General features: G+C 33.4%; 1 protein-coding gene across 1 annotated transcript in view; it reads right to left on the bottom strand.

Moving 5' to 3' along the window:
* Positions 1-2,357: 2,357 nt before the first annotated feature.
* DNApol-alpha180 (DNA polymerase alpha catalytic subunit) overlaps positions 2,358-12,753 on the bottom strand; it is a 29,241-nt gene continuing 18,845 nt past the window's right edge. Inside the window, exons 7-9 of the mRNA XM_074176362.1 lie at positions 10,930-11,326; positions 4,619-6,973; positions 2,358-2,664 (exon numbers count right to left, since the gene is read on the bottom strand). Coding sequence (XP_074032463.1) covers positions 2,459-2,664; positions 4,619-6,973; positions 10,930-11,326 — 2,958 coding nt within the window. The 3' untranslated portion in view covers positions 2,358-2,458. The remainder of the gene's footprint in view (positions 2,665-4,618; positions 6,974-10,929; positions 11,327-12,753) is intronic.

Below are 12,753 nucleotides of genomic sequence, written 5' to 3'. Positions count from 1 at the left end.
ACTCACAAACACACACGAACGAACTTTACGTATTGAAACACTTGTGGGGACTTTAAATCAATTTATTCACAAAAACGACAAGAACTTTACTGGATACGTTATTACAATTTGACACTTGAACAATACTAAAACTGTGAACTTCCCTTAACGTTTAACAACACTCTATTTATACCCTAATTGAATGTTCTAGAGATTACTAGGTACAATTTTCGAGAACCTTCCGAGAAAATAATTATTCAGACTACCCTTAATTCTAAACCCTAACCTAAGCAAAAGTGTCACTGTCACTGATACACTGGTCTCTGTCCAGATTGCTTATCCCGCTACAGTATATTTACAATTCAATTAAATTATTCTACATCAGTATAGTCTTCATCCGAAGAACTGTCATCATCCCCTGGTGTTATAATTATAGGGTCAACCACCTGATCGACCAAGTTGTCCAGTTCCCACATTTTATCTTCCTCTTTTAAAACATGCTGGATTGCTTTTTGCCAGTTTTCTGATGTGATTTCCATAATGGCTTGATCAAACAATACCTTGACATCTTTCATTTTAAATGTGGTATTGTGCCTTGCAACATATCCTTTAACTTGTGCCCATATAAGTTCTATAGGATTTAATTCGCAATGATATGGCGGTAGGCGCAGCACAGTTACTTTATACTTTTCTGCTACATCTTCTACGGCATATTTCATGAAGCGAGATTTATGTTGTTTTACTATGGCTAGTAGTTCCTTCTTTACTGAATTCGTCTCAAACTGAATACCTTTATTTGACAGCCAGTTAATAATTTCTTGCTTTCTCCAAGCTGAAGTTGGTACCTTCTCTAAGCGCCTTGAATGGTAGCTTGCATTATCCATAACCACGACCGAATCAGCTGAAAGAAATTTTAACATTTCCCCGAAGTAGTCTTCGAAGACATCCGAATTCATGTCCTCATGATAATCTCCCGTCCGGCACGACTCAAAGCTTAACAAACCTTCTTTTAAAAATCCGTCTTCGCTTCCAATGTGAGCAATTATAAGCCTCTTCCCTTTTCCCGAAGGCACTTTAATACCCGTCGAAAGGCCTTCTATGAAAGCTTGGCGAGAACTTGTTATATTTTTATCTTGCCACATTTTTTTGACTATATAACCTTCGTTTATCCACGTCTCATCAAGATAAAAAAATTTCTTTTGCTCTCTGCGGTACTGCTTTATAGTTGTCAAATATTTTCGTCTCCAGCAAACAATTTCATCACTTTCCAGTAATAGTGCCTTTCGATTGTGCTTTTCCCAGGCAAAATTCATACTTTTTAAAGTTTTCCATAAAAGTTTTCTGGATATCAAAGGAATATCGTTATCTTGGCTTATCTCGATAAATATTTTTTCAAGAGTGGGTATTTCCTTTTTAAAATAAAACGAATGAACTTTTCTTCGAATGTCACATTTGGTGTCTTCATCTAAGATTTTTATTGGTCTTCCTGATTTTCTCTTGCATGGACTTACCTGGCCTGATATCTTTCTTTCTCGCAATAATTTAAAAATCGTGGACTGTCCAATTCCAGTCATTCGGGCACATCGCTCAACACTTTCTTGCACAGACAAACTAGGGTGATCGTGTTTTATGCAATCATATACATTTAAAATTATAACTTTTTCGCAAACAGATAGCGGAGAATTTTTTACACTTCTTTTCTTTGGAGTAAATGTCCCCATTTTATAACTTTTTCACTATTTCTATATCACAATATCACTGTACGTTTAATTGGTGTAGTAACAATTACTATTATAACTCGAATGTTTAAGACACCATTACAATATATTTAAACCCTTTTTCTTAATTACCTGGGTTTAATAGGTATTGCATGATTGGTGGGCAGGGTCAAAAAGGGATTATTATAATGACATGGCACCTCGGAACTAAGTGTTAACCCTTTTTTGAGAAATCATGCTCAAGTATATGAACCCAAATTGCATATTAAATAAGTTTACAAGAACCACTAAAATTAATCTTAATCTTTTTTTAAGAAATTTTACTTACCTAAATACATGTAGGTACTTAGTTTTAGACCAAATTACTTCCCAAAAATGGCCTTTTATTATTATCTATGTCTGTAATTTTTAATTTACTTTAATTATTAAGTTTAATAATCCTAAGATTTGCCTACGCCCATGGACGACAACGAAATTCAGGCAAATTTTATGACACTTCATGATTTATTACTCTACACTCTTTTGAAATAGACTATAGTGAAATACATTATCTTGATATTGACCACCAAATTGGCTTTTTAACGTTATTCAAAATCAAAACGAAACTGTATAAAAAATCTCTGGTAGGAGAGATAAGACAAATGACAACAAAAGAAGAAAACATTTTTATAAAAAGCATATAATAATAAATAAAATAACTGTAAATGAATGAAGTGTTTCAATTAAACATAAAATCTTCGAAAATGTAAAAAAATAACAACTTAAAACTCTTCATCTTCTTCATCGAAATTTTCAAGTTCTTCATATGGTACGTCTATCCTTTCAATTGTATTTGGATGTTTATTTCTAACCAGAAATCCGGAAAACAGCTCCGTTAGGTTAATAACTGAATAACCTGAGTGGTTTAAATATTTTTCAACTGTTTCTCGAAGTGAATGATATCCAGATTCCAGGTCAGTGTCCAGTCCTTATGCAAAAAACACAATAATTAGAAAAATGAGAAATGAAACTTTCTATGTTTTTTTTACCATTTTTATTTGTAACTAATGTTACAGCAGTTTCGTTTTATAAGGACATTTTCAAATTAATACAATAAACTGAAAATTAATTGACAATATTAGCCCTTATATATCTAAACACCACTGTCGGTAATAACAGAGGTATTCAACTTGATTGAGTACCTGAATTTTGTTTACCTGTGACAATGTGGGTACGCTAATTTGAAAACCGGTGAGTAAACTATATCGATGTAGTTTACAATTTCATTCCTGACCCCTTTATTTTTATATTCTGGGATGAACTTTGATAATTTCAAACAATTTAGATACCTCCTTCAAAATGAAATTCATTTACAAGAAACAAATTTGGAATGCATAAATATGATATTATCAACAGCATATGACACTATGCTCATCAACACCCGCTGCAGGTTTCAAAGATGTTTTTTGAATCGTGTGTTGTTGAATAAAAGAAAAAATGTTTCTGACCCATAATTAGAAAACGATTTAGATCAAATGGCATGCATAGAACAGCTATCGAGGATTAAAAAACTTTTTCAATGCATCTAAGAAAGGTTATATTAAAATTATTTTTCACAATGGTACAAACACCTCCACTTTTGAGGTATATTCTGCAAAACTTGGTAATTAAAGGATCATTATCAATTTCGATTTTATCTATCTAGTGAGTATTCAGACAATATTCTGAAAAAAAAATCTATTTGCAATGTTGAAGAAGTAATTCTAAGTGAGCAATTCAATATCACGATCCTTGTACCTTGAAACTCATGACAAAAACAGAATTTTCATTATTAAAACTCAAACCAGTAATATTTGGTAAAGAATTGAAGTGAATTAATTTGTTTTTATGTTGAAATTTTCTAGTTGAATCTTTGGGCCATTGATAACATCTCTAGAGTTACATGGTTCACATGATTCAACTTTTGTAACCACGTTGAAAGTTTTTTGTTTTGGAAATTAATGAAGAAAAATCTTGTGAAGATATTTTTTATCAAGAGTTCCAAATGAAAAAAATTGGTGTGCATCCTCTCAGTTAATGTATATACAATTGAATATGTCTACCGCAGTACCAGACGAAACGTTTGGTACCCCAATTTCCATTCTAACTCGGCCTACCAGCCTGGATTTCACTATCTTTAAAATGGAGTGAGTTTTTAATCATTTTTTTTTACTGAAAATATGACACCGTTTGTTTGCAGATTCTTAAAATGAAACTGCTAATTACTCAGGAATAGTAGATATGATTTCAAAAAGTGAATTAGATACATAATTAAATTAACTATCAAACAAGGTATCGCAAGACCACCATTTCCATTAAAAAATGTTGGTAGCTTCCTTTCAGAGACGTGTGATGCAACACTATTATCTTTCTCTTCAAAAAGTACTAAAAATTTTGTCATTTTTCGAGTAAATTATGTCTGAGCTTGATATCTTGTATCATTCAAAATTTAAGAGGAGGAGGTGACTATTTACGTTCACATTGTATAATTTTCGTTTTTGAAAACAAGAGTACCATAAAAACTTAAATCAATATAGTGATGTTTCGAAAAAGTTATTAGTCTTCAACTGCCAAAACCCCTTAGAAATTGTATTTTTATAAAATCATTAAATTTCCAATGACTCACAGTACAAACAATACGACCTGAATGTGAGAAGTAAATGAAACTAATTAACAAATGTTACTCATTCATAATTTCAAATGCACGATTTCACCATTGGGAATAATCTGCTCAAGATTCAGAAAAATATTAATAGTAGTAGTTTGATCGAAATTACAGCCAATGAAAAAAATCATAGACATCAAACGAATAGTCGTAGAACACATTTTATTTGAAATTGTGCAAAAATGATACATAATTTTTTTCGAAGACTTTTAAATGAGAATTATTTTCAAAAACTCACCTTTATTCAGTTTTCCCAAATCAAATATGTGCTGAAAGTAGGTGAGTTGCGTGTAAAGTTGTTGTTCAGTATATGTTCGATACATAACTCCTTTCTGGCAAAGGGTACAAACGGGATATTTCTTAAAAAACTTCAATGGCAGTCGATTTGTTTCGTTCGTACAAGCTGGATCCTCACAAGTAAGTTCATTATCATAATATTTAGTAATGTACAACTGAATAGCCAATGCTAGCTGGTTTTGGATATAAGGTAGGTACTCTACAGGCCTGACTCCGCATTCAGAATTCTTGCATTTTTCCAAAAAACGTATATTGCCATCCAACAGATTATCAACGACATTCTCTTGCTTACAGATGTAACATTTGAACTTAAATTTATCCACATTTCTAAACTTGACTTCAGGCTTAGAAATGTTTTGCCCAATGACTTCCATAGAGTGTTGTTTGGGTTTTTTGAAAGAGTTAGTATCGAGACCAAGACATTCCGCTATTTGGAAAGAATCTGTACCTTCTATCGGTTCACAAATTCTAGTCACCACTGGGTGTATTTGTTGTCCTAAATAATATTTAACATCTATTTTTAACGTTTCAGACTTATTCAGTTCCTCAATATGGTAAGCACGTTGAGAAGCAGAATTAGAAGTACCATCCTCACATATAACATAAGGAACTGTATCCCCAGCCCTGAAATGACCGCCACTTTGTTGGTTGTATCGTAGTGCTACTTGAACATGAGGCAGTGAATTCTTGTCAGTATACATTTTTGGGTCTTTGGTCAATTGCTTTGTTATAACTAGTAGAGAGATAGGAACTTGACCTTCCTCCATATGTTTCCTTATTTTTCTCAAGTACTCGTGGATATTATTTATTCTATCATCTGGTGACTGATCACTCAAAATGTGGTCCAATATATATTCACCAGCTCCACAGGCTAGCTGTGACCAGTCCCTTCTTACGATGTCTAATCCCTTATATTCCTTCACCTCCTTCAATTTATTGTCGTTTATTTTTGTCAAAGTAACAGCAGCATACTTTTTTTTCTTCAACAACAGAAGGTACTTGAATACTCCATCAATATCAAGTTCCACTTGTTTGTACAATTTATTGACTTCTTGTTTAATTTTTGTTCCAATTTTGAATACCTGATCGTATTCCAAGATGTTTGTGTTTATCATTATACTATCAGTATCACCATAAACTACCTCATAACACATCTTCTCAACCATATCTCGAGTATTTGTGAGAATCTCTCGTCCCTTATGGGTGACCAGTGCTGCTAGATTCTTGGCATAAAACCGTGAATTCGAAAAACCAAGACAACCATACATACTGTTGGCCGTTAATTTGAGCGCCATTTGACGAATATTGTACTGCATTTTCAAATCAAGTGATATGTCAGCACTATTCATCAATTTCTTGACTTGCCTCCGACTTTCTACAAGTTTTCTAATTTCAGTAGGTAATATACCAGGTGGTAACCCTCGATCAGGTAAAACTAGATTATCCTCGCTATTAGTTACTGGCAGAGTGGTGAAGCAAATATTGTACTCCTGGATTATACTTGGATACAAAGAATTAAAATCCATAAGCAAAATGAGCTTATCATAGAAGCCTATCTTGGGTTCCAAAACTAATCCTCCTGAATAAGTTGGCTTCTTTCTTGCTGAACTCGACAGTGTGGTATCTTTTCTCTTATATTCCTTATCAGGAACTATATAATTCTTTTCTGAAAATGCATGTAATAGTAAAAACTCGTTTCGTTCTGATCTACCACCCATCAAAGTCCTCGACATTATATTACCAGCTATGTTTGTGATTTGTAAGGCAAGAGGAATAACATTCAAGTCGTACATCATTTTGAGAATGTACGATGTATCTTGCACTGTAAATGATATCAGTTTCAGTAGATCCTTGGTTGACTGATACATTTTGGGAATGTCTTCAGGTTCTAGTTCAATTCTTTGATTTTCTTTGAGTTTAAGAATGACTTGACAAAGAGCATCTAGGTCGTATGATCGCGATTTTATTAGTTCTTTGGCTGATATTTTGATATCACATACAAGTCTACCAGCAAATAAATGCTTTTCCAGTCTTTTATTTTCGGATCTTTTTATTCTTCCCAATTTACTGAAAGTTTTGTTGTCCTGTTTTGTAAGACGATCAGCTAAAATATTGATTTGATATCCTTGCAGATCATGCCCTACTATAAGGTCTGGATCGATTTTGGAAAACTGTGTAATGAAATAGTTGAGGAGCGCTCGTTCAGAGTCCATTTTTTGTACTTTCGTTACCCTATAATTTCCCAGAGCCTCATGAATGTTAAGAGGTAGAACTTGCTGTGCAGGACATGAAAAAACTGAAAAAAAGTATATGAAAACAGATAAAATATATTAAGTTTTTAAATAATGTCAGATAGATATTATCTCTATCTGTATCTGTGTCATTCAAACTAAAATAGAATAAGTACATTGGTGTGTAAGGGCAAAATTCAGACACCCCCCAATCAGCTGATACTGCTAACTGCTCTTCCATTCAACCCAAACATGAAATAGCAGAATGAAAGCAAAAAAAGGAAGAAGAAATCTAAAAGTATATTCAAATTACATTTGTAGAAGATAGAATAGATACGATTTTATATCGACATATTTAAATGTACAACTAATAATAACACTGATAAATAATTATTAATTACAAGGTAAATGATAATGAAGAGATCTGAGATATTAATAACAAGACAGGAGTAATAGTACAGATAATTTTATGATTAAAATGATGACTAACATTATCTGATCATGAATGGAGTGGTTACATAATAAAAAACATTTTAAAGGCAGAGAGGACATAATTGCTCGACAGATACCTTGTACCTTTTCACTTGGCGCAGAGTAATATTTTTTCAATGTGAATTTGAACATAGTCATTGTTTTAGCGAGTCGAGAATGATGTTATATATCTTATCTATAGTATATATATGAATAATCTTTGGTAGAGGAAAGTATGGTATTTTGGAGGGGTGAAGAGGTATCGATATCTGGTATTAAATGTGTGAACAGCGTGTCCAAATAAAATTTTTTCTTACAAATATTCAAGTACTTTTAATTGATTGACGTTATGTATGGAACACCATATCTGTAGTAAACTCTCATTGTTATTCAATTCAATTATATTCCTAATTTCATGAATAAATTGGGCATATGCATTTTGCACAATGATTTTGCTCATGGTTTATATAGCTGAAAATTGTTTTATATAAACATATATTGTAAAATAATAGATAAGGCAAAATTGTAAAATTAATTTAGGTTGGTATACCTGTATGGTTGGTACGCCTGGATGGTTTACCTGTATGGGTTAACTTTATAGCATAAATAGGATTAGCTCGCATTAGTTCTTAGTTTTAATCTTCCTCTTTGAAGATGATCACTTGGTGATCGAAACACGTGTCCAGGTGTCAAAAATAACGATTTGGTATTGGGAAAAAACTCCAGTAATATTCATTACTACACCAAAGGTTCCAAACAGTGCATCATAAGTACATGGTTTGTTAGGCTAGGATAATATACTTCATTTGCAAAGCTGAAGAAACCCAAGTTTCACACAAATTTTTTTTTTGTCTTGACGTCTAGAATTTAAGAAGAATTTGAAATCAGATCAAGGTTGCAATATGCATTTTCGATGCACTTTGTTATATTGCCATTAATCCTCAACTCTGTGCCCATAATTGAAACCGAGTTTTTTTATGAATCTGCAACTTCAATGGGTTCCGATTGTAATACTGATTTGATAGAATTTTGTTGTCTCTGATCACAAAAATTAGTAATTTAGACTTGGAAAAATTGATTACAAATGATTCTCTTTGATATGTTATACAATTTATTAAGGTCTTCATTAACACCAGAGCATGAATCACATACATTTCCAGAATTGAATGATTATTAAAATTTTGTTTCATCTGCATAATATTGGAAATGACAGTGATACAGACAACCAGATAAGTTTGAATGATATATCATAAAGAGTAAGAGTAAAGGTCGCAAAATGGGGCCTTGAAGGGCACCATTCGTGAAACCCAAAGATACAGATTCATCTCCAATATCGAATAGCTGGATTCGATCTACTAGGTAATACTTTATTAAGAGAGTTGGTAAAATCAATGTAGTGTATGATTGCTGGTAGCAGTTAATGACTTTGAGTACATTAGTAGAATAAGGGAAGTGAAACTGTTTTTGAGATTAAAGTTACTGTCTATAACCGAGACTTGTAGTGTGTGTGGTTATGTTAACTATTACACTTTCTTTACTTGTATCGATCTAAAAGTAAGTTTGATTGAACCATTCTTCATAGGAAATATAAACGATTACGGTTTTTCCAGAAACAATCGAATACTTTGTTCAAATGATATATGAACTTTAAGCATTTATCCATTTCATATTTTGATATAGGTTAGGTTAGGTCCAAAGTGAGTGGGTCTATTCGACCCTCCACCGCAACCCGCAAGGGTTTATTATGGCTCACGCCTATTCACACTCGACCAAATCTTACCGATGCCGATTAGATTGTATGGTAAGTGGTCTTTTAGGTCAGATGGTAAGAGTACGGCAAACTCTAAAAACCTGATTCGGTCCCCAGAGAGGCAGGCACAAAGTATATGCTCTGTTGTTTCATCATTTTCCAAACAGAGGCGACACACACTGTCATTCGACAGTCCGAGTCTCTGCATATGATGATTCAAATGATAGTGACCTGTAAGAAGGCCTGTTAGACATCGTAGTTCATCCCTACTGTAGTCCAACAACTGTTTGCTATCAAACTTCGAAGGGTGAATAAACACTTTGGAGTGAGTCAATCCTGGAAGATTCTGCCAGAAGTCCATTAATCTTCTTGCCATCCAGGTGTGTTTAATCTTTGTTTGGCAAAGCCTAAAGCGATGCCAATGACAGATTCTGGTCCAATGAAGCTGCTTGCAGCATCCTCCTTTGCAAGGGTGTCAGCAGCCTCATTGCCTTCTACGCCAGTATGGCCAGGAATCAAGACCAGAGACAATCTTAAGTTTTCCTATCGAGGAGAGTCGTTTTTGGCAATTTGCTACCAATTTAGACGTTGCTCGGTAGGAGCCAAGAGCTTCCAACACCGCTTGACTGTCAGAGAATATTTTTATTGACTTGTGTATGAGGTTGGATTCTTCCAATCTCTCCGCACACAATTCAATAGCATAAATTTCTGCTTGAAATATAGTCGCATAGGTTCCTAGGCAGGTAGATATCTCTGTTCTGGGTCTGTGACTGAAAACACCTGCACCAGAACCGGAAGGTGTTTTTGATACATCTGTGAACCAACAACTACCTATCTGCTCTTAATATTTCCTTCTCGTGGAGGATCCAGTTCTCTCTTCTCGGGAACAGTACTTTATAAGGCAGTTTGTAGTCTTGGAAAAAAAGTGATGGAAGTAATAACTGCATAGAAATAATCATCATTTTTCATGATGATCTCCTACCATGTAGTAACGGCTACATCCATCAATTGAATTATTTAAGAAATTGCTCTAGCCTGAAGAAATCTGCGAAAAACTTATGCATTTTTATATTCAACCAGGCATCTAATTTTTTCCTTTTGTAGTATTATTGTTTCTGAAAATTTACATCCATAAAAATATATTTACAGTATTTTAAATTTTTCGGAGGAATGAAGATAAATAAAAAACTTCGCGTCCAAGGTTTGCAATTTTATGTTTTTGAATGTTCATGAGGAAATAAATTTATAATGTCTTCAAATAAACATATGCATTATCTTAGGTTGTAAAGAAAATACATTTTTCTCATATTTTTCAAAATTCAGTAAAAAATGACATTTTTCTTGTCCGTTTTGACTAGTTTGACTAGTGACTGTCACTAACTGCTGTCCATATTATTTTGACTCTAATTTGAATAATAAATCAATTTCAATTCTGCTAATATGTTTAAAATATGTATTAAATATGTACGAACGACAACGAGCTAAGGATTAACGAGGTCTTACCTTTTAACGTGTGATTCCTAACACGTACATACATTGTACATTTAATAAAGATCCATATGGCTCTTTACAGCATGTAATTTAAATGAATATTTTTAAAGATATTAGATTAAAAATGCAGGGACATAGTGGTTGCGGGTTTACCAGCCGGGAGACGGCGGCGCGTGCCTATAAATAGCGCGCCGAAGGCCGCGCTTTGCTCTATAGCACTTTACGATTAGCAGAGATCGCTAGTTAATAGTAAAGGAAAGAACAAGGAACTTTAGTTGTTAATTTTAAATTATTATTAAAATGTCTTACCACAAAAATGTTGCTGGAATGGAGGATTTGGAGGTTTTTTGTCAACAGCATATTTAGTTTGTGTAAGGCAGGACATCATGAGAATCTCATTGGCATACGTCTTGGGATTCACAAAACTTCTCATATTAATAGCTGCCACCACTAACGGTGGAGGTGGTAATGGTTTATCTGATTCCATTATGTTGAGATCTGTGACTTTTATGCAGTTAACTTCAAACTTGCACCAGCTCAAAGGATTTGAAACAGGCGATGGATTACTGATATCTAACCAACATGGACCCTTGACTTTTCTTTCCAAAAGGAGTATTTCAAGAAAGCTGGAGTTTGTTCCAAATATTTTCGAAATAGTTTGAGGTTTCTTCTTCAGATCTCCTAAATCTATTCTTGCGTCAGTGGCCTGAAAGAAATAGTTATATCCACCATGCCTTCAAAGTTTTTTCCTTAGCAAAAAATAATATACATAGAGACAATGTAAAAAGAGTTCCCGACAGATATTCAAATAACAATATATTTTCATGAGATAAATGATTGAAAAAAAAAAGTGATATGAGGGATGTTCAAAAACTAATGATGATAATGACCTCAGAGAAAAATCTGTTGTGATGGATATCAAGGAGATCAAGAAAACTAGTGTTCTTCATTTTCTGAAGACTTTATAGGTGAAATGCTTATTTAGTTGCAGTTCTGGTGTTTATATATTGCTTTCAGAATGATTTTTGTCAGTACCAAGTGTTATTTAATGAAATTTACTTCCAAAACCTTCTTTAATATCTTCAGATATCCAATGTTCATTTTGTAAATCAGTATGTCCTTATCAAGAAGTATATTTCCTTCTATTAGGAAATATATTTATGTTCTGCCAATACTCCAACTCGAATCCAGATACAGAATTTCTCACAAATCATTCATTGGATTGCTGCAATATCAATAATTCCAAAACAATCTGTTTTTCCGTTAACCAGCTGTCGCCCCCTTACAAACGATAACCCTCAGAAGTCGGAACATGTGCGAATTGAGGATCAACAAGGCCTTACTTCTTAATGAATGATGTCTAGCACGGATTGAACGATACGCAGTGAAAATCGATTGTCCGGCCGTCGGGCTAGAACCACCGTTCCACAAAGCGATCGATTGAAATAGAAGGAATTGCTCGAACTAACCAACCAGCTGGCCTCCGTCATTCTTGATATTTCCACAGTTATTTATTTACTTAATTGCCTATTTTTACAAAATAATTAACTAATTCACACTTGCGTACTACAACTATCGGCTAGATGTAAAGAAAAAATATTTTAAAAATAAGAAAGGCAAAAATAAGCTGATCAATCACAATCTTTTCACAAAGAGTTCAGACAAGTTAGACAAAATCAAGTCGAGTTTTTATGTTTCATGTGTCACGTATCCTCTCAGAAACATCTAGAGGCGCCATATCAGGTGATCCAGTGAGCCATTTCAAGTAACGTCTGCTTTGCCTACCAGTTAGGATAATTGACAAACCCACATGAGTTTTCAAGTGATGTTATGTTTTAGCAAGATGAGCTACCTTTGTTTGAAGGTGATTGACAATGTTTCATGATGAATTTCACTAGTTCGGACTTCCATTGTCTACTATATAAATTGATTTGAAATCCCTGAAACAACTAAAAAAGAAGAATTGAAAATGAATAGCTGAAAATAACAATTATATTAACCAAAATAAACCTGAAATCAAATAATAGTGAAATAAAATACAAGTAAAAATAGATCAATTGAATAAATAAAAATAAAGAAATGAAAAAAAAAAATAAAAATAATGGCCTCTTAGTTTCACCAATATAGGATTTT

Source organism: Leptinotarsa decemlineata, unplaced genomic scaffold (assembly GCF_025532065.1).
Source record: "Leptinotarsa decemlineata unplaced genomic scaffold, Ldec_3_MD MMD2_P_RNA_scaffold_14, whole genome shotgun sequence".
Taxonomy (NCBI): domain Eukaryota; kingdom Metazoa; phylum Arthropoda; class Insecta; order Coleoptera; family Chrysomelidae; genus Leptinotarsa; species Leptinotarsa decemlineata.
This window is presented reverse-complemented; position numbering and strand designations above follow the sequence as displayed.